General features: G+C 48.7%; 1 protein-coding gene and 1 long non-coding RNA gene across 3 annotated transcripts in view; one reads left to right on the forward strand and one right to left on the reverse strand.

Moving 5' to 3' along the window:
- Nucleotides 1-9,736: 9,736 nt before the first annotated feature.
- The window catches only part of NECTIN1 (nectin cell adhesion molecule 1), a 74,181-nt gene continuing 62,292 nt past the window's right edge, over nucleotides 9,737-21,625 (reverse strand). The window contains exon 9 of one of the 2 annotated variants that reach the window (XM_031599825.2): nucleotides 9,737-13,309. In XM_031599825.2, coding sequence (XP_031455685.1) covers nucleotides 13,091-13,309 — 219 coding nt within the window. In that variant the 3' untranslated portion in view covers nucleotides 9,737-13,090. Of the gene's footprint in view, nucleotides 13,310-18,938; nucleotides 19,095-21,625 lie in introns of those variants that run through there. The other variant, XM_090123713.1, reaches the window with a different exon arrangement.
- LOC116233120 (uncharacterized) lies at nucleotides 14,976-16,378 on the forward strand. Its single transcript, XR_004167900.2, has 3 exons — nucleotides 14,976-15,085; nucleotides 15,453-15,526; nucleotides 16,153-16,378. It is a non-coding gene; the product is annotated as an uncharacterized LOC116233120 (long non-coding RNA).

A 21,625-nucleotide genomic window follows, 5' to 3' on the forward strand; every position in this document is an offset into this window, starting at 1 on the left:
CTAGAGGAGTGAAGCAGAGAATCCCCCGGAGCTGGTTGATGGTAGTTTTACACTTACCAGCTGTTTGCACATGAAATTGTTTCATGCGATTAGGCAGGTAACAGCACCTTTAAGCCCTGTGTCAAATATTATTACACAATATAATAAAACCCTGAAGGAAATCGCCTTGACACACGCCCTGATTTACACCCCGCACCGTGAAGATAATTACATTTCAGTTTGATATATAAGAGGCAGTGGAGGAAGCCTGCGAAGGAGCTCCTTCCTGCAGTACATGCTCACTGTTGCTAGTCACTGCTGTGCAGGAACCAAGCAGAGGGACCAGGGCCTGAGGTGACCGAAATCCCCATTCCCCACCACTCCTCCCATTGGGGAAATTGTGACCTGAAAGCACAGCTTGGATGGAGGAATTGAGTGAATTGAGACATGCAGTCTGTAACTCTTCAACCTTGGCAGCCCTGCAGTCCATCACTTAACACAGAGGAATATGGATGAGGAATGACAGATTGCAAGCTGGGCAGAGCCAAACCTTCACCGTTTGGGTCTGGGTTGGGTTGAGGCTGCACTGGACCTTGGCAGTGGCACATGGTTGGTGTGGCAGCACTGTAGCATCCATCAGTGCTCTGCCCCTCTCTTCTATCTGCCTTGTGTGAGTGCAGGCAAAATGAGCAGTGTGATTAGCAAAAGAAGAGGAGAGTAAGAAATTAATTACTCATAAGAAACTTTTAAGATCATGGGTTAGACACTGCCTTCTTAAAAGTCTCCAAATCCCTACGATAAGCTGGGTCCAGGCGACGCACTCTACATACTAACAGAGTCTAATTCCCTGTCTGATAAAAGCAGAAGGAAAGATAAAAAAGCCTGAAGGCAAATAGGATTAATTGTGTGTCAGAGGTGCCTAATTAGAAAGAATGATGGGCTGGAAGGCAGCACACGGGAGGCAGGAGCCAGCCCGAGCTGCTCTTTATGGCCTTTCTGCCAATGGAGGAGTGCCAACACAGCACCAATGCTTGGACACTGACGTCCATTTTCCTGGTCTGATCCTTCCCTCAGGGGGCTGGGACAGTCTTCCCTACCAGGTCCCATGTGTCAGCGTGACCCTGATTTCATCCAGCCTTGTGCTGATTGACTCCACCAACCCTTCTCCTGAAAAAACAATGCATCGAAGGAACTCTGATGGCAGAGAGGGAATGGCCTCAAGTTGCACCAGGGGAGGGTCAGGTCGGATATTAGGAAACATTTCTTCTCCCAGAGAGTGGTGATGCACTGACACTGTTGCTCAGGGAGGTGTCACCATCCCTGGAGCCATTCCAGAGCTGTGGCACTGAGGGACATGGTCAGTGGGCACAGTGGGATGGGTTGGGGTTGGGCTTGGGGATCTGAGAGGTCTTCTCCAATGGGAATGTTTTTCTGGTCCTTCCCTTTCTCTCTTCTTGGATGCCTGCCCTCCCTTGTCTTTTCTCCTGCCATATCTGGGGGCATTTAGACTTTCTGAAGTCAGAGATAGTGAGACCTGCCCAGACTAGGGGTACCCCTTGGCACCAAGCCATGGCCATTAGGAGACATTGCCCAGAGGAGAGCAGGACACACATTGTGGCACTGGAATTTTCCATAAGGAGAGCAGTTGGAAGGGATCTGGTTAGGGTATGTGATGGGCAGGCTCCGGTCTCTCTTGCTTGAGGGCTCAGAGAGCATGAGTGGGACTAATTTCATTTCACCTAAAGCATTCAGTGAATCCTTTTCACCATGTAAAATCCATCGCGGTTTTCTCATTAATCCTCCAAAGCACAGACACTTACTCCAGGCCTAATCCCACTATGCTATTGTGCTTCTCCACTGCAGCTTTCCCTCATCAGCTTAACAAATTCCCTCTATTTCAATAGAACATCCAAAGCCGAACATGCTGGGCATTAAACTGAAACCATCTCCCAAGGGCTGCTGCACCTTCTTCAGGAGCCTCATTTCCCAACCAGGGCAGGGAAGAATCCTATAAATGGGCAGAGAGGCGGAGGTCATGAGCTGTGACATTAAAAAATTGCTTCTCCCTGAGCCTGTGTCAAGAGAGACAAAAAAAAATGTATTGTGTCCCAGACAAATTAAAATTGATCGCAGCTCGGTTTGGGTTTGGGATTTTTCTCCTTTTGTCTCTCCATCCCCAGCTCAGGTGGGGATATATCTTGAGAGCCCACGGCGGCGATAAGGCACCGAACCTATTTAAAGACTTTGTCAAAGGGCTTTGTTTCAGAGGCCCAGCACCAGCAGACCTCCATCCATCAATTTCTGTGCACAGACACCTACCTGGGCGCTGGCTCCTTTCTGCTGTGCTGCTTCTGACTTCCCTTCCTCCTTCCCAGGCAAAACCTGAGCTCCTCCTTCCCTTCGACTGCTGGCTGGGAACAATTCTGATCAGCACAAGGGATTTCAAGCCAAGAGGAGCCTGCAATCTCTCTGACCCAGGTGTCTCCCAAGATCTGAGCCATGAAGAGCATTCTTATGACTGTTCACGTAAAAACCAACTAATTGACTATTACTAGCACTGATTCAATTGCATCCTGCTCCTTCCCAACAATTTGTTTACCGTGAGCATGTTCAGCACTCACTGGGGACCTGACGTGCTAGCAGCTCATTCTTCCCGTTTCACCTTGCCCTGCTTTAGCTCTCAGGTAAATAATGACACTCCTTGTAAATAATAAGGGATAATACAGTTTGCTGTGTTTCTATTTGCAAGCCATGCTTCCCATGTGAATGTTTCATCTGGTTCTGAAATTACTTTGATCTCTTCTGAATTTTTTATCTCTTTTTATTGCTTTCTGGGACCGTAATCCTGCTTTATGTCCCAGTATCTCCTGCATAGGCCAAATGCCTGCCTGCATTCGGTTTTCGGTCTGCTGTTTGCTACACGAGCACACTTCTGAGGGAAAGATTCACAGTGGAAATTAAGCACCAAGGCTAAACGCTGCTGTTGAGTGATGAGCTGCTGTGTCGTTTTGTTAAATTTTTAAGAGCACTCCGAGGGAAACGGTCCCTTTTTTGGTTCAGTTCTTACAAATCCCCTCTGAGGAACCATGGAAGATGCAAGAAAGACTTGTCTTCTTTAATACAAGTGAGAAGGTGGGAGGAAAATAAACCCAGACGCAGCCACACATTGCCTGAAAGCAGCAGGGCCAGGAGCATCCCACCAGCAGGGAGCTGGGGGTGATGGTGTGACACGCACAGCGATGGGAGAGCGTCGCCTACGATGCATGCCTATGGTCTCACTGTGTGCTGCCAGCAGGCTGAATTCACCCATCCCACCTCCGAGCAGGTGGCCCTGAGCTTTTCATGGAGCACCCATCTATGTTGTTTGGGTGTTTTTATAGACTTGCCCGCTTAGGATAGACACTGTGTTACACACACGCATCCCGTTGGCTTTAATTTAGTCCTTTCCTTCCCCGCACCCTATCATGACTTCTAATAAATGGCTGAATAAATGCATTCAGATAGTGCTGTAATGGAGAAAAATTCAGTGTCTAATGAAGGGATTGTTCCCATCCCCAGACTCTAAAGATGAATGATGGCGACTACGGTTTGAAAACTCCTTTTAGTTTAAAATATTGCTCCTTGGTAAGGAAAAAAAAAAAAAAAAAGAAAAAAGAAAGTACAAAGAAAAAAAAAAAAAACCCAATCCTGTATAGTTTTTACCAGGAAAGAGCTGCATGCGCACAGAACAGAACTGTCGCAGCCAAAATTGCATCGTATATCATAGACCAACACTGGGCAGATAATGGCAAACAAGTTCTGATCAGGGAGTGATTATTGCTCCTCGCTCCGAGCGCTGATGTGCGGCGCAAGCTGACTACAGCTTGATTTCCTTTAACTGAGCTGACCTTTGGAGGTTGGAATTAACAATGTGAGCACACTGGCCGCTAAAATGAGGTGTCAACCTGAAGGAAAATTCATAAAAAAACGCGGCGCTTCCTCCTGCACGGCTCCTTTTTCTGTTTGGAATGGATTTTTCTCTTTCTGCGTTGTTGCTGTACGCTCTGGTTCTTAAAGAAAAAAACATTAAAAGCGTCCAGGAGTGACTTGTCACTGACTGTGTGACGTGGTCTCGTGATCACCGTGCCCCTGGTGCAGGTCTGCAGTCAGTCGAGCTATCAGGTGTCCCTGCCTACAGCATGGGGTTGGAAGTAGATGGTCTTAAAGACCCCTTCCAACCCAACCCGTTCTGTGATTCTATGATTTATGGCCCTGGCAGAAATGGGAGTGGAGGGAGTTGTGATGGGATCGTTCAGCCCAGGGATGAATCACAGAACCAAGAGGGTTGGAAAAGACCTCTAAGATCATTCAATCTAACATTTCATCTACCACCAGTGTTGCCCACTCACCACATCCCTCAGTGCCACATCTCCATGTTCCTTAAACACCTCCAGGAATGGTGACTCCTCCACCTCCCTGGTCCACCTGTGCTCTGCCAACAAGACAGCCAGAAGTCAACTTGCACCTTTCTTAGCTAAGAGAGCACATTAAAATTAATGGGATGAGTCCTACAGCTCATGGAATTGATGTTCTTCCATGGCTGTTCAGCTGCATCCCTGCTTCCCCCCAAGATGCTGTTGTGTCATTCAGACTCACACTGTAAAGCAGAATGAGACGCGCAAGAGCTGGGATCCGCCACCGTTTGTTATTGAGTTTGTAATGTGCAATTGTGGGAATGATTATAATATCACCAACTGGATTTCATCTGTCCCTGCGCATTCAAACAGGCAAGCCTAAATGAACAGTGACAGGAAAATGTTCTTGTTTGCACACAAATACTTTAATAACCAGCAATTTCGGAAAGATGAAAGTAGGAGAAAAATAAGTTGAAAGCCAAAAAAACTCATGTATTAAATCCTGCAGAGAAGTTAACTCTCAAGAACAATATCATTAAGGCTCTACGTGTGCCCTGAAGAGTGGTGAAAGCAACCAAAAGAGTTAACTTCCCCCCTTGTATCTCTCACCCAGCAACCACTGCTTTGCATGCCTTTTAAGGCAGCCAGGAAATTATATTAATTTCTCTAATGTGTGCAATGCCATAAGTTCCTTTTTTAATTATTATGATCAAAATATTGCTTAAAATTAAAGGCAGCTGCATTTGTTTCTGACGGATATCATAATTGCAATTGTAAATTGGGAAATGTAATGTTTCCTGGTGCTGCTGTGAGTAATGGCTCTGAAATCATTATAGATAGGTAGATATAAATAAACCAAGAGATCTGTGAAAATAGAGCAAAAGCAAGCTAAAAAGGGTAATTAGCAGAGTGAATAGGAGCAGAAGAGTCCAATGCTCAGACAAAATCTACAAATTCAGTGGAGTCCTATGACTGTATTTGTAGGATTTTGCAGAATAATAATAATAATAATTTCTCCTCCAAAAAGGAGAGAAAAAATCTCAAACAGAACACGAATTTATTTGAACTCCGGATTTACCATTAAGATTCCTTACTGTCCTTTATGCCCTGCAGGGAAATAATTTTAAAGTCTGGGGGTATTATTCTTATTATGGAAATGGAAACTAAAGGTTTTCTGGTCCTGAAGTCCAGACAACAGTAAGATGGCTGGTGTTGCAGGGATGTGCAGCATTAGATATAAGGAGAAATCGCACTCCAGCTGGCTCATTGTCAATAAGCAAGGGTGGAATATTGGTAATGGCTGTGTAGGCTTTTGGAAGGTGCAGTGCAAAAGGAGAGGCTGTGAATTGGAGCCCTCAGCCTGGAGGCTGTGGTTGCTGGGTTGGTGTTGTTGGAAGTGCGGCACGAGAATGATGCTGGAAATTGTGGACTGAGCTGATGACTCAGAGGGAGGATAAATAGAGGTGGGAAGGATGTCAAGAGTTGTGCAGCCCTGGAACATCTCCAGCTGGAGCTGCTGACCGCGGGGCTGCTCCTATTGCAGGCAGAGTGAGAGGAGTGTGGAGATCAAGCTCTGTTCGGAAGATGCTTCGACAGATAAAGTTGGGTGTATGGGAAACTGGGAAGAGCTGTGGAGCTCTGATGCTCTGGGACAGACCAAATGGGACTGCCATGGTTTCACCCACAAGGTTTGCACGAGTAAATAGTGCTGAAGAGATGTATGTTCCTGCATGTGGAAGAAGACACTTTGACCTCCATTGGAGCAAAACCATGGCTCAGAATTGGACTAGCCAGGCAAAATTCCAAGAAAAGCCAGTCCATCCCATCAAGCTGATTACTCTGAACCACTTTCCATCTAGCGAGGGCAGGGGCAGAATCTGAGTCTTCTCAGGGTTCATTAGAGTGATAGGACCATTATTCTCCTTCTTCATCTCATAGAATCAGCTCCTGGAATCATCTCCTGGCAGCCAGAACCGAATTTAACAAGGACACTGACCGATTGAAGAGCCCTTGTGCATTCTGTAAACAGTATTGATTTTCACATTCGCAGAGAAATGAATTAGATGCCAATTGTATATGAACTGAGCCACAGTCTCTTGTACACAGCGTGTCTTCCTACCTGTGTGAATAGAAGCACATCTCGGTGCCCTTAAGGGAAAAGAAGAGGTTGAGGGGAGCAGGAGTAGAGCTGTGGGACTAACAAAGCTGTCTCCAGCCCTGTGCTATTGTCAGTGAGCGCCTTGGGGAGCGCGTTGCTAAACTAATCAGGCTGCTGTATAAATCCGTAGAGAAACAGATTTCAGCTCCATGATCACCGCGGTATTGACATACATGGTTATAGACTAACCTCAGTCCTCCTAGCTCGAGGGGACCAGGAGAGAGAATAACTGATGGGCACCAAGTGAAGAATAGGATGCTGAACCCCTTCTGCTCCACAGGATGTTTTCACTTGCGCAAATCCAGCTGCTTTTTTATTCTGGTGCTTGACAGATGACAAAATAGGCACTCAGGCTGTGAGCATAGCCATCATCTCCGGGCTAGTCCCAATGACTTTTCACTGCCAGAGCTTCAGAACTGCAGTTCATGACAGCGGTCCATCTCCAGGAGATGGAGGGATGCTGAGGTCCTGCAGAACGAGCAGGATTAGCTGCTGTCCCTCCTGCAATGGCCACATTTGACAAGGGCAAGCCCTCACGTCATGAAGCTCCGTCTCCTGCTCCCATCTCTATTACCCAAAAGGAGCTCAGACACTGAAGCCAAGACTGGTTTAATCTTCTACAGGCCTCTAATGACTCTGAACCCTCTGTCTAACATCACTCAGCGTGACTGCTTAATTACAGTAATTAGGGAGCGTGGTACAAACCTGCGCAGTGTGAAGGAGGCCCCGCTCTCAGGAAATGGATTCTCTGTCAGCCAGACCCATTAGGAGGTCAGTCTGCTTGTCAGCCTCCATCTCCTGGAGCAGCTGTGCTGGGTGTGGGATGCCACGAGGCACCCTGTGTCCTCAGCCTTACTTCCTTCCCATCCCCAGGGCTGCTCTTAGGCTCTGACATCGGCAGCAGCGAAAGAGCATTCCTGGTTACCCTTTGGAAGAAGAAGAAGTATCCCTAGGTGGGATGGTGGCAGTGGAGCCTGCTTGCCTACCATCACCCCATCATTAAGTTTGGAAAAGGCCTTTCAGATCCCCAAGCCCAACTCCAGCCCACCCCTACCATGCCCTCTAACCACGTCCCCAAAAGCCACATCTCCACAATTTTTGAACACCTCCAGGGATGGTGACCCCGCCACCTCCCTGGGCAGCCTGTGCCAATCCTGTCAACTCTTTCTGAGACAGGGACTCCGAGACTCCTTCTCTGTACCCATGATATCCCCATGCCTACATGGTCTGCAAACACAGCTTTGTTCCCACCTTGGTGGAGATGCTGAGCAGACAGGGATGCAGATTAGAACCTGCCCCCAGCCAGGACAGAAATAACCCTGGCCCCACACTGCTGCACGAGGAAGGAGCTCTGAGTTAATGAACCATAAATTCCAGCTTAATGAGTTTTATACTGAGGAGAATAATTAATGTAATTAGTACTGATATGAAAATGATGGTACTCGAGCCTGGATTACGGGGGGGGGTGTGGGGGAGGGAAGGAAGCTTTCAGTCTGAGGTGCTGCTCACATGGAGGAATGGGTCTGGATGCACTGCTGGCAGATTTTAAAGCCTCACCTCCCATCCGACATAAAGAGAAAGAAAATAGAGCATGACAGCATAGCAGAAAGAGATCAGCCATCCCTGTTTGCAACAGAGATGTGGAATCTTTAATGCAGCTCTTCTCTGTGCTCTCCTTTAATTTGCAGCTCCTTCATTCCACTCCATGCTCACGGTGCATCGTCTGCCCTCCACGGTGCCTATTTTTGCTACTGTATGAAAAGCTCTTTATAAAGCTGGCTAGCTCCGAGGATAAAGCAGCATCTTTTCAGCTATAGGAGTATTTTGATGCATCTTACGTATTTTGTGCAGTCCAAGTGTTGGTAAAAACAATATTTTAGTCGAAAACATATAGATTTACGCCTATATTTCTAAGTACATGCTAAGTGGCTTCTATGTTCTGAGGGAGGCATCGATCGTAGCACGTGGACATGAGAGGAAGAGACGTCAAAGCTCATCTGAAGTGCTGACCTGCTTCCACACCCAGTCGTGGAGGGGAAATAAGGAAAAAGCTGTGTTTGGGAGCACCTGTGTTTGAGCAGCATCATCCCCCCAACCCGTGCAAAGTGCCCCTGGTAGCTGCGTGCATTTTGGGGTGCCCTTGAAACTCTGAGCAAGCCCCAGCAGTGGGAGCTGCTGTGCAAATGGCACCAGGCAGAAGTGAACTTGGCTTCTTTTCTCAAAGAACAGTCCCAAGGGGAGGTGCCAGGTTCTGGCAAGACAGGATAAACCTGTCTGGCTTAGGGCAAAGTGATGGTAGCATTGCCAGCAGTCTGCTTTCCACATCCCGTGATTGGATCTACGTGCTGCCCTGGACCATGGGTGGGTGGGGGTTCTCCTATGCCCCTACACTATGAGAAATTGCCCTCTGCCATCTGCCCACCCAGATCTGGAGCAGAACTGTTTCAAAAGATCTTCATCCAGAAGCAGAGGCTCTCTCCACGTGCAGTGGAGCTTTTTTATTAAAAATATACCCTGCGGATTTCCCATTCTCACCATTAGTGGTCTGTGCTAAAAATTCTCTAATGGTGTATTGATCAAAGCTGTCTGATTGGGCACCTTCTAAGGAAGAGATGGTTTGGGTTCACACCCCAGAGATGTAGATATTGCCTTCCCTGTATGATGGTTGGGGGAAAGGGGGGCTCTGGGCTCTCCCTTCCCTCTGGGCTGTAAGCAGCCCCTCCAACCAAAGGCAGGTGCCACGTGTTTGTCACCTTAAGCATTCAACTCACAGGTGAGTATGGAAATTGGGGTAGAAAAAGTAAGCTGGAGAGGAGGAAGCCTGAGAGGTGATTTATCCCATTCCTTCCCCCAGTAGCTGCTGGCCTGGAATAGGGCCACTGATGGCTCTGAGCCTCTTCCACCCACTCACACTGGGAAGCATGGAGGAGGTTTCCCAAGAAGGGAACAGAATGAATAGAGAAGGCATCTCCCCTAGGGCACCTGGGTGTTCTTTCTGTTTATGTGGCTCTGAGGGCAGAGATGCAGCAGCAATATGCTCCAGGCACTGCCCTCCAGGGTGTGCAAGCCTGGATGTTACATAATATGAGTGTGCAGGGGGTGATGTATGCAGTGAACAAGGCAGGAATAAGTCGGCACTAGGAGAAAGGAAGAGGTCAAGTGCCTGATGCAAGCTTCACAGCCAAGACAGTTGTTGTAACTCCTCAGTTCACTTTTATTTAAGTTCTGTGATCAGTCGTTTCCATCTGCAAGAGCTCTTGTGTCAATGCCACCGGCGCATGGAACAGAAATTGCCACATTTCACCCAAGTACAAAGCAACAGGAGGAATGGCTTCATGTCTCACGTGGGGAATAACACCCAACTCCCCAATGCACGCTGCTAGCACAAACTCAACCAGTTTCCTGCTCAACTTGTTCAGCCATCCACCCAGCAACGTTTCTGTTCCCAGAGCAGTATCTTTGCAAATCAGCACACGCCGTGGCAAGAGGGGAACGCCTCCCATCAGCACTGCTGGCTTTGTGCTCCTGCAAGGTCAGCGTGGGCAGCCTTAGCATGGAGCAAAGCCAGTGTTCAGCCCTTGGCATCAGGTCCAGCAAAGTTTGGAAGTGGCCATTTGGCAAACGTCGTGCAACCACGTGGGAAGGGAGGGAGGGCTTGGAGCATTAGAGCATTGCTAAGTGTGGCTTTGTAAAACCAAAACAAATGGCTCGAATAGTGCTCTGTCTCTTTCTTCAGGTGGGGTTTTGCCTCTTTCCACAATTCGGTGGTGTGCACAGACTTTCTTTTTGCTATTCTTTGAGACCAATGCATTTCTTAAGGAGAAGAGAGAACATTAAGAGGCAAAGAGAACCAAGGCATCCCTAGGCTTAACGTTTGTACTGTCGAGAGGCTACATTGAATTTAGGCTTTTCTCTCTTTTCCCCTTCCTGAGGAGGACCGAAATCCTGTTGCTTTGCTGAAAAGCACAGTAAAACCCTTTGTGGCTGCCATCTGTGGGCAGTTCCAATTCAAAGGCGCACACGGGCTCTGTGTAATGCTGCAATCTGTGCCTCTGCTTCCCCCTCCTCCTCAAAGCACCGTCCTCCAGCCACCAGCAGCAGAGGAAGCCACTTGCAAAATGCTGTCTGGCAAACAGCCATTTCCCCTAGCTTTTTTTCCTAATTCACCTGAAGACCTGACTGTATTCCACTTCCCATTTAAATGTTTAGATCCGGCTGAAACTGCAGCAGATGAAGGCTCCCAATCAAATCTACCTTAATTGCTGCTGTGCAGGCAGCATCCTGCTATTACAGGCATGCAGACAGGGAAATTTGGAAGGTTTTTCTCTCAGCAGTGATGCTGGGTTGGCTCCAGGACATCACAGACCCCAGGGTTTTCCAGCACCGCTCCATTTTTCTTAACAGGATGACCAAAAGCAGACTTGGCAGAGTCCAAAGCATGGTCGCCCCTGCTGGGCTGGATGTGCTGCCATGGCTTCAGCTCAGAGCACACCTGGTTCTAGCTTGGTGGTAGACAGAAAGTGCTCCAAGGTGTGTTGAGAAGAAAACAAAAGGGAGAAAAACACGTTATCTGAAGCACTCAGGTCCGTTGGTGTAGGGATGTGCTTGGCTGAGTTCTCTGGAGACTGAAATAGGAGTCCAAACGACTCCAAAAAGGCCTCAATCAGTCAAGACCGACAGGGTGGCATTGGAAAAGTTGCACCTCATACTCTAAGGCGATGTCCTACAGTTCCTGACCCTCTGGGCATGGGAGAACCGCAGGCACTGGAGCACAGAGAAGCTGCTGTGCTGTGCAGGCATTGCCTATTTCAGCTGGAAAAGGCATCAGCATCCTTCTGCCTGCACCCTGCCTGCCACCCAGGCATGACCCTCAGCCACCTCCCCATCCATTTCTCATCTATGCCTGCAGGGACTCGGCAAGGCTGTGCTTCTCTGTGCAGAAAGGAGGACAAGCAGGGTGAGTCCCATGGCTGCTCGAGGTGATGGGAACAAAGAAAGTGCATAGAACAACTACAGCTGCTTAAATTTGGATATACAAAAATAAAGAGGTTCCAGAGTGCTTGGGCAGCTCCCAGGACAGCATCCAGGTCAGCACCCTCACCCTGCAGTGAGCTGGGCGTGGGGTGGGCTGCTCAGTGGTGGAAGTGGCACTGGAGCTCAGTTTGGTGCCTGGGCAGCAGGGTGGTGGTGTGATTCCTTCCACTCCCCCCACTCTTGACTCTGACATCCTCCTGGTGTCTGGAGTGATGCTGTCTGCAGAATGTCCAATCCCCAACCCGGGACAAAGGAAAGCAAATGCCCATTCCCCAAGAGGGCACACACTTTGTTCTCAGCTGTCCCAGCCTCACCTCTTCTCTGCCACAGCTGGGTGAAACAGGTGAAGGTTATCCTCAAAACCAAGCTCTCTTGTGAGGTTTTCATTCCTTTTTCTCCTCTTCTTTGCTTTTATATACATATAAGTGTATCTCTATATTTATTTGTCCTCTAATACAAGTGAACACAAATGTGATGTGGAGATAAATTCCCTTCTCTAAAACACTTCATGGTTGCAGGAATGTACACGTTTGGATTTACATACCCACACACATTCCAAATATTAGAAAAAATAAATAGTCCCCAAACTAAGATGCTTTAAAAAAGGTTAAAAGGCCAGATTCCTCTGTTGGCTTTTATCCTTCATTAAGAGTAAGAAGATTACCTGAAATTGTGATTTTTTTTCTTCATATTCTGCCTGAGTTCATTTTGAAATTCCAATCAACAGATGCAAGGAGAAGAGGGAGAAAAGCTAGTGGGGGGTTACACTAGGCTCTGAAAAGGAAAATGAGATATATCGTTTTCCTTTCAAATTTTTCCCCCTCTGGGTTTCAGGTTATAAGAAGGTTATTCAAAGAATACTTTCTCTGATGCCTTTGCTTTGAATACATGCCAGTGCCATTTGGGTTAAAAAGAGCCAATCCAAGCAATTGGAGGTGGGAGTAGGAGAGAAGAAGGACATACACAATCCCTAAACCAAGCCCTTCCTTCTCCTTTGGGTTGGTTTTGAGTATCTTTCTTTAGAAGCATCTTATTATTTGGTTCAGTAATCTTGGCTGGTTATCTCTTTGCAACAGGGGTCTCCTATCTGCCAATGGGGAAAACCATTTTCTCCAAAGGGGTTGTGAAGAATCCACACCTGGCTACTCTGGTGCAAACTGTGGAGATGGGAACCTACGGACATTTAATCTGGGGTTGGGCACATCCCATCCAACGCAGGGCAGCTGCCACCCACATACACATGCACGCACATAGCCAGCTTGGTACAGGAGGGCCAGCACGAGGAAAGAGAGTCTCAGGGATGGGATGAGATGTGGGCGAAGGCAGAGTGTTCCCTTGGGCGTGAAGAAGCCAGGCAGACGCTTAACCTAACCAAGTCACTTACAATTGCACCCAAATTAAAAAAATACCTATAAATCAATAAATAAGCAAATGGCAAAGAGGGGGTTTAAAAGGCCTTGGTTGTTGAGTGATGGGGTCGGGGGGAGTGAAAACCACGAGCGTCTTCGTTTCTCTGTGCTGATGTTTAAACATACTGTTCCTTAGGACAGATGTACGGAGCCCGGGAGCCGGGAGGAGGGCAGCAGAAGGAGATGTCGGGGTGGTGAGGATAGAGATCTTGTGGGAGGTCTGACAGCGGGGCGTAAACGTGGGGGATCTTCTGCAGATAGCGACCGTCGTGTGAGTAGCAGCGGGTCAGGTAATCACTCGCATTCGGTATCTCTGAGTGACACTTTCCAAAGTTCTGTAAGCAGAGACAAAAGTCAAAGGGTGAGAACTCCGCCGGCCGTGAAACACGCAGCTCAGCTCCTTGCTGAGGCTCACATACAGCGGATAGGATGGGAAATTAAACAGTTCTGCTTGCTGCTTCGGAAAAATGGAAAGCTGGGTGATAAAACCTCATATTTCAACAGCATTGGCGCAGTTCCTGTAATATCCATTGGGCTAAAGAATATGTATAGGTTTTGCATTCTTTCCTCCTTGCCTGTATGGTCTCTGCCTCTCTCAATACAGCAGGCGGTAAGCAAGGAGGGGCAGTTTATTTACAGCCTTCCTAACACATCCACACCTGAGTTTTGTAAAAGTGGCGCTGGTATGCATCATTGGTCCAACACAGACCTGTGCTCTGCTGTACAAAAGGGCACATTTGTCTGACCAGCAGCTCTGGAAGTACAATAGGTTATTGTGCCCGATGTTTACCCAGCAGCCAATAGTGCTGAGCTGTACCTGTGCGAGCAGCTCCTTTGTCAGCCTCAGCACCAGGCTTGTGAGTCAAAGCAACCGTGAAGAATGTAAAACATCTGCAAGATGGGAGCTCAGAGCAGCTCCAAGCAATCCCTGCTCCCCATGGGGTGGCAGAGGTGGGATGCTCCCTCCTGCTCACTGCTCTTTCCCATGCTGAAGCCTTGCAAAACGACCCAAGCAGGATTAACCATGACCTTGCATTCACCAAGGGCTAATCTCATCTCCAAGAGGCAGCAAACCCACCAGCAACGGCCTTTTATGCCCATGGTTTGATTCAGGGCTGGCTGAAGCAAGTAGCTTGCCCTTGAGTCCTTCCTTGCTCTCTTTGAACACAGCACAAACAGTTGGTTTAGTGAAGAGGACAAGGATTTGACCCTCAGGAGAAAAAGCCTGAAGGAACAGAGCAATCTACTCAACTCCTCTGCTGCCAGTTCCTGGATAAATATTTCACCAGGACGCTTAAAAAAATCATGTAGAAAACAAAGTGTCGACAATAATTTATTGATGGTTCAGACTGCTGTGAGAGGCAGCAAGGTTGGAGGGCTGGTGCTCCAAAGGCAGAGAAGGCCACGGGAGGGTGAGGAGTTAGAGCAGCTGCAGTGCTAAGGCCAACCTGACTTTCTTTTCTCTTTCCTTGGCAAAATGGTGCGTCCCACTGCTTGAGATGTCTGAAGTCTCGAGCTGGACAGACAGCTCTAGATCCCTTCTATGCATTGGTATCTCTGACATTCGGGTGAGTCATTCCCACACCTATCTCCTGAGGTTTTCATAGAACCATAGGATGATTTGGGTTGGAAGGGAGCCTCAAAGGCTGCCTGGTGCCTCCCTGCAGTGCACAGGGACACCCACAGCTCCAGCAGTGCTCACAGCCCCTCCAGCCTGACCTTGGCTGTCTGCAGGGACGGGGCACCACCGCCTCTCTGGGCAACCTGTGCCAGTGCCTCACTGCCCTCAGTGTAAAGAACTTGTTTTACTATGAACCACACACATCCCTGCGGCAGCACACACTCAGAGAGGCAGTGACATCTACACCAGTTACACAGCATCAACAGGAACCCACACCATAAGGGAAGAAAGGAATGGAGAACAGCTGATCGCTATTCCTCTGATTGTATCAGGTGATAAAAAAGGGATAGCGAAAGGTTAGCACCTAAGGACATGCAAAGATCCTCTTCCTGTATAACCTGTGCTCGGGGCACTTTGAAAGCAGTGGAATGCTGCCTTAGTGTGCTGATGGGGATGGAAAAAGGTGTCAGCTCTGATCTCCTCCTGCATGGTGAGTTACTGGTGGGTAACCTGAAAGGGAGGTGACCTCAGTGATTGAACCTTAGTGAGATATGGCAGGCAAGAGGGGCTCTTAGCCTGGCTAGCAAACTACTATTGTTCAAAGAGGAGGGCAGGTTTGTATAGTTTTGGGCATGCAATAGGAAAGAAGAGGGCTTTCTACAAGTGTGAGGGTTCAGAAGGTCTCACAGACAGGAAGGTCTAATGGAAAAGATGTTCTCATTTGACACACACAGATATTTTGTGTAAGCCAAACTGGTTGTTAGCAGCAAGCAGTGAGAGGAGCAAAAGGGGCTGTGAGATACAGCATTGTTGGCTGCTTGTGGTCCACCAAACCATGCATCTTTCTGTCTGTCCAGTGTGGGTCTGAAAGAACCATCCACATAGCAAGACTGGAGAGAACCAGTGCCATTCTGTCAGCACTTCTGGCCAGGTGAGTATGGATGAGCTCTGCTTTTCTTTCTGGCTGTGTTTTGTGCTCAGTTCTCACAGCAGGGCAGCTGGAGACCCCCAGTGCAGGGGCAAAGGAAGGGTTTCCCCATTTGCCTTCACCTTTCTCGGTGTGTGAAGCCAGGAGGCAATCACTCCTGCTTTGTTTCCTTATCTACGTAGCAAAAGGGATGAGAACAGAATCAGCCTGATGTTTATTAACATGTTTAGCAGCCAGTGCCCTTTGACTTCCTTCCCCATTCCCACTGTGACTTTTTCCAATCTAATTTATCTCTAACAAAGTTTGAAATTAAATTAGGGATAATGAACTAATTAAATTGAACTGGCACACAACTCTGCCACCTTCCCCCACCTGACTTCTCCTCATTGTCTTTGTTTCCAACGTGGCTCTATAAAATTCTTCATTATCTGGGTTACATCCTTCCCCCTCCCACCCCCAGTTCTATTTCCAAGAGCTTTGATTGAAGGGGATGTCAGGAATCCATCCGTTTCAGACAGTCTGGAAGATTACCTTTAAATGGTCTTTATTTGATTGAATTGGCTCTGATTTCTGCTATGACTTGCTCTCAAATCTTCCCCATTTCCTTTTCACCTGCTTTCTCCTCTCAGGTATCTCCACAGTACTTCTAGCTCCCTCCAACCCCACTGTATCCAACACAATAATCTGTTCTTGTCGGTCTAAAAGTGAAGAACTCCTTCCCAGTTTCCTGCTCTCATTTCTGGGACATCCCAGAGCTGAAATCCTCAGAATGAAGAGAAGGAGCACCGATGAGGGATGGATGCACCCACAGACATAGTGCAAGCACTGTTTATGCAATGAGCACACCCATAAGGTTGCATTCCACCAACTGCAGCTACTTACCTGCTCTCTGATCCTACAGCATCATAGACCATCCGTAACCTTAAGCATTTATTCCCGTGGTGTTTCTCTATGTGCCAACCCTTCTACTCTTTATCAGGGTTGGAATCCTCATCCTACTGATGGGAAGCTAATGAGGAGCCACCTCTGTGCTTTGCTTTTTCTCCTGCAAATTGGAGATGGGGCTGTTTAATGGGGGATGCTCATGCAACTTTTTGGCATTAATGGGGAGGAAATGGAGTAATTGGGAGCTGAGGCAGCACTTGCTGATTGTCTGATATCTCCAGCTCAGTATTACAGTGGGTTTATAGGGGTGTTGAGAAAGCAGAGCTGGAAATCTGAACCCTGCTCTCTAATTGGCCGGGATCTCAGTGCAAGTCTCGTGGTTTGAGCTGTTCTTGCTGTAACGGGGACAAGAAATTCCCAAATAAAGCTGAGAACAGGAGTGTGGGGAGGTGAAGGGGGAGGAAATAATTAAAGCAGCATACAGAAATCACCCTGATCTGCGGTGTGTCTTCGCAGGGAGATTTTGTGGCGGTGAGATTACACCTTCAAAGCACCATATGACTGGCTTTATTTTTGCTTCAGAGAGACTGGGAGGATTTCCAAATTTGGATTTGGAGGATTACTGTCCTTTTGCTGACAATAAAATCCCCCACCCTGGGGAGGATGAGGTGAGACCTCCCAGGAGGGATTAGGCAACGCCTGCCTTGCTCCTGCTTGTGCCAATGGTCCAAGCGTGGCCAGGAGCTGCTGGGAGGTGGATAAGTGGTGCAGCCCAATGGCTGAGCTAGACAGACAGACCCAACAATGGAGAGAAGCAAAAGCAAACCCATTCACAACTTACTGTCCACTCTCGCTCGTTACGTCTACGAAGACCTTGATCCTCATTCTGGGAGCAGGGGTGGGCGAGACACCGCAAGAGAGAGAGGTTACTGCTGGGTCCAGCACCTGGCTGTGCAGATACTTACCTAGGAAGGCTTTTTTTGCTACAGAGGGGGAACTACAGGGCTCCTTCCAGCATGGGGAAAACCAGGGGCACAGGGGTAAGGCACACTGAGCTGTCCCACTGCACGCCTTCCACCCAGCTCCATCACCCACCTGCTGGCACTGATGCTCTCAGGTTGCAGTGAGGCTTTTAAAAAGCAGTTTTCCTCCTTCTCATCCCCCTGCATGGATCTATTCCCATCCTTCCCAAAGACCCAATTCCTTTGCCCTTTATCATCTCCTTCTCTGTTCCCAGCCTATTGTTGCTGTGTGCCTTCTCCAGCCTTCCCTTTGCTTTCTTGCTGTGTACTGAGAACCCTGTGAGGCAATAGCCCCATTGACCCCACAGCCCATTCCTCCCAGTTACAATGCAACAGACTAAATGGAAAAGAGCAAGATGGATGCTGTGGCCACACCATGGGGGATAGATGAGGACAAGGAGTGAGTGAGAACCTTGGCTGAAGAGGGAGCTGCCTATGTTGTTTTCTTGGTCAACAGCTGTTGGCATCGCCCAGCACATCTCCCATGATTAGGAAGGGGGAGTTTGCTCCATTTCAGATAAGGAATCAGTGCATTTAATACCTGAGAAAGCCTTCTCCCATTGCCTTATAGGGTAAGGCAATGGGAGAAGGCTTGAGGACACTGCTCCCTTTGCAAACACTGTTCTGCTTCGAAGGGTCTCTAGTAGTTGGAGAGAACCCAAACAACCACTGGTGGGTTAAATGCAGTTGGGACCCTAAGCAGTTCCTGCTGCAGGACCTGAGCTCCATGGGTGATGCATGGAGTGGAACAGACAGGGAAGTAGTCCTGTATGATCTCTGTTTTTGAAAAAGAGAGCACCGAAAGAAATAATCTTTCTTCCCCCTCAAACATCAAAACATGCCATCTGCATCAGTCCTGTGCAACGCAGCCTCTTTTATTCTGCATGCTCCATCCCTCCCTGGCTGCCTCTTATTCCCCAACTTGCAGACGCAAGAACCTTTACGTGTTCCCATTTCTCTCACGTACTCTCCCACCTTGTTCTTTCACACATGCACATATGCTCCCTCTTATCTATAGTCTCTTCCACGCACACAAACTCTCCTTTTTTTTTTTTTTTTTTTCCATCTCAGTCCCCTTCTCTTTCCTTCTCCTCCTCTGGATAGCCTTGAAAGGCCCTTTTGGCATCTCCCATAGTTTTGCTCTCCTGATACTGCTGCTTTGCTCAGCAACGTGGCCCCTTACCAAAATGCCCCAAATAGATCTGCATCCCTCAAACCCACCTCATTTCTCCCTGCGTTTCCAGCCAGGCTGGCTGCAAAGCCCCACCATCAACCCTTCCCTCCCACGTGCCTCACCTCCCTGTAGAAAGCAAAGGACAACAGAGAGCATGCACAGAAGGCAAAGGCGTTCCTCCAGCCCCCAAAACAAGGGCAGCGTGCGGGAGGAGGGGGTGGGTGGGATGGGTTAGGAGCACTCCACGACAAGGACGGGGGATGCAGAGAGGAGCACAGTGAGGAAGGCAGAGTGCAGTTGTGTACCTTGAGGCCAGAATCTGAGGGGAAAGGGCCTAGAGTGACATGCGCTAGCGTAAGTTGGGCTGGATGGTTGCATACTCGACTAGGTCTCCGCCAGCATGGATGGAGGTCCGAGGACTGGGTGACGAGGCCAGAGCGGCCGTGTCCAGCTCTGCATAGTGGACATCACAGTCCTTGGTGCCAGAGTTCTGGAGAGAAGAGAGCAGCGAGGCAGTGGGGGGAATAGGAGGAGAGGTTTGGGGGTCAGGAGGGGTGAGAAGACGGGAGCCGAGCCGGAGGGAGTGAGTGGATGAGGTGAGATGGGGTTTGAGTGATGGGGGGGGGGAGAAAGAAGAAAGAAGGGTGAGAGGGGAGGAAGAAAAAACAGTTAAAAAGAGGGAGGGAGGGATGGCATGAGCAATCAGTCAGGTAAAACCCCGAATTAAACCCAAGGTCCCCACGGCATTGCTCCACCTGCAAGCCCAATGACCAGCTGGCAGCACTCTGCTGCTCCCTGCTTGCCATCACCCCCTGAGACCAGCACCGTCCCCAGCCAGGGCAGCTTGGTGAACTCAGACCACGTGAGATACCTGAAATGTCAGCATTGAGCCAACAGTTTGGGGTGCATGGGTGAGAGTGATGAGAAAGGATTGAGCCTGGGGTGTCAGGATGGAGTTAACCTGCAGGGAGCAGCTGCAGCTGTATTGCTGTAGGGAAATGGCACTGCTTAACCGGTGCTGTTGTGTTGCCCTGGTTTGGGGGCTGTTATGACTTTTCTTATACAACACATTTTTGCACTAGGCTTGACTGCACATTATGCTATAGCAGATGAACTACGCAGCATGGTTCTGTGGCTGTTATAATGTCTAATAGATGCCAAAAGCATCCTTCTTTGGCTTGGAAATATTGATGGGCATTCTGTTTCTAAGCAGGTTTATCAGCAAGAGCTGCACGTGTGGAATATTACCCAATTTGTCTGATCACTCCCATCCAGACATCGCTCATGCTTTGCACACAATTACAGTTAGAGAACCTTGGGAAGCAGGGTAACCTGGAAACCTCAGCACTTGGGGGGAAATGAGTCCCAAGGAGGAGGAATGGGGTGTTTTAGGGACACTCCTGGTGTCAGAGGCTGAGGTGTGAGGTGCCTTCAATCCTTTCTCTGCAGAGGATCTTTAATTTCTCTGCTGAGCACCTGCTAAGCCTCTCTGAGAGGAGAGAGCTGAGAGGAGAGAGCTGTCTCTTCCAAATGGAGAAGGGACAGGGAAAGGGGAAAGCTATTCCAAAATGGCTGCATCACACAGCAATAATGCAAAAGTGATCGAATCTGAAAATATTTCTCTGCCCTGTGTTTGTAATGCCCTCAATCCTGTGCCAGCTGTTAATGAGCTGGGTGTGTGCCAGCTGCTGGAAGGGCTGCTGGGTGCTCTGGGCATCGAGGAGGGTGAATGGTAACAGCTCATCTCAAACCTCCACCTATGCTCTGCAGAATGCTCCCCTTCATCTTTCTATCTCAGCACCCTCTCCAGTCTCAGATAAAGGCAGGCTGAGCCTTGAGCTCCTTCCCATTCTATTTTGTCCAAGGAGGCTGTGGATGCCCCATCCCTGCAGGCATCCAAGGCCAGGCTGGATGTGGCTCTGGGCAGCCTGGTCTGCTGGTTGGCGACCTGCACATAGCAGGAGGGTTGGAACTGGATGATCATTGTGGTCCTTTCCAACCCAGGCCATTCTATGATTCTATTTCCCCTCCCTCCTCTCCAGATATGCTGCTTTCCTCTGGAGATGCTTGCTCTGGGGAGTCCCCTTGCTCTTTGCTGCTCTTGGGCTCGCTCCCGCTCCCTGCTGCTTGTTGGGAGCAGAATTTATTACAATATCAATAATGTGGCTTGTATACAAGGTCTAGCACTGCTACGTGCAAGCGCTCTGTGTAAATCATCAGCATCGGCACCCCGGTAATTGCCCTGTAAAAAGGAGGAATTATTCTGCTGTCTGAAGCAATGAAACTTTCCCTTCTACCTGTGCAAATGGGCACTGCTGATGCTTACACCAATCACACCACTGCTCCTATGCATGCCCTGCTCCCACCTCTCACGCTCCTCCTTACACACAATATTTGCATGACACGGATGCTTCTGTGCCCATGGGGTGTGCCTATGGTTTTGCACACCTCGCTGTGCACGTGGGCACCAACGCTCACAGACATGCAACCTGCAGCATGCATGCACCTTCCAGCCCATTCACTCTTGCTTAAATACCTCCATGCACACCAAAGCTTTTGCCCTACAAGGGCTCAAAGACAGTACAAACAACGCTGTGATCCCTTGCATGCTTTTATACTCTTAATATCCACTGCACTGCCCTTGCACATCTATGCCATCAGCTTTATGTTCATATTCTTTCCCACATCCATACCCACTTCTACTCCCCTCTTCCACTACCTGCAGATGTGCTCCAGCCTCTCCCCGGCCCACACATTCCTACCTGTACCCCCCACCTCTTAGTTTCTCTCCTCCTGCCACCTCTCCCACTTCCCCCTCCCTTCTCTTCATCATCTTTAATCACTTTCCAGCTCCCCTTCTCGTGCCATGAAATTGCCCTCCCCAGGCGGTGGCTTTCACGCAGCTGAGTGATGAAAGCAGTTTATCCCAAATTAGGAGGTTTTGCACAGTTCACTTAAAGCACAATGCATCCACCCCATTTTCCTGCAGAATCACTTCCCCTTAACTCTCATCTTCTTCCA

This window comes from Phasianus colchicus, chromosome 23 (genome assembly GCF_987193195.1).
Source record: "Phasianus colchicus chromosome 23, bPhaCol1.hap1.1, whole genome shotgun sequence".
In the NCBI taxonomy this organism is placed as follows: domain Eukaryota; kingdom Metazoa; phylum Chordata; class Aves; order Galliformes; family Phasianidae; genus Phasianus; species Phasianus colchicus.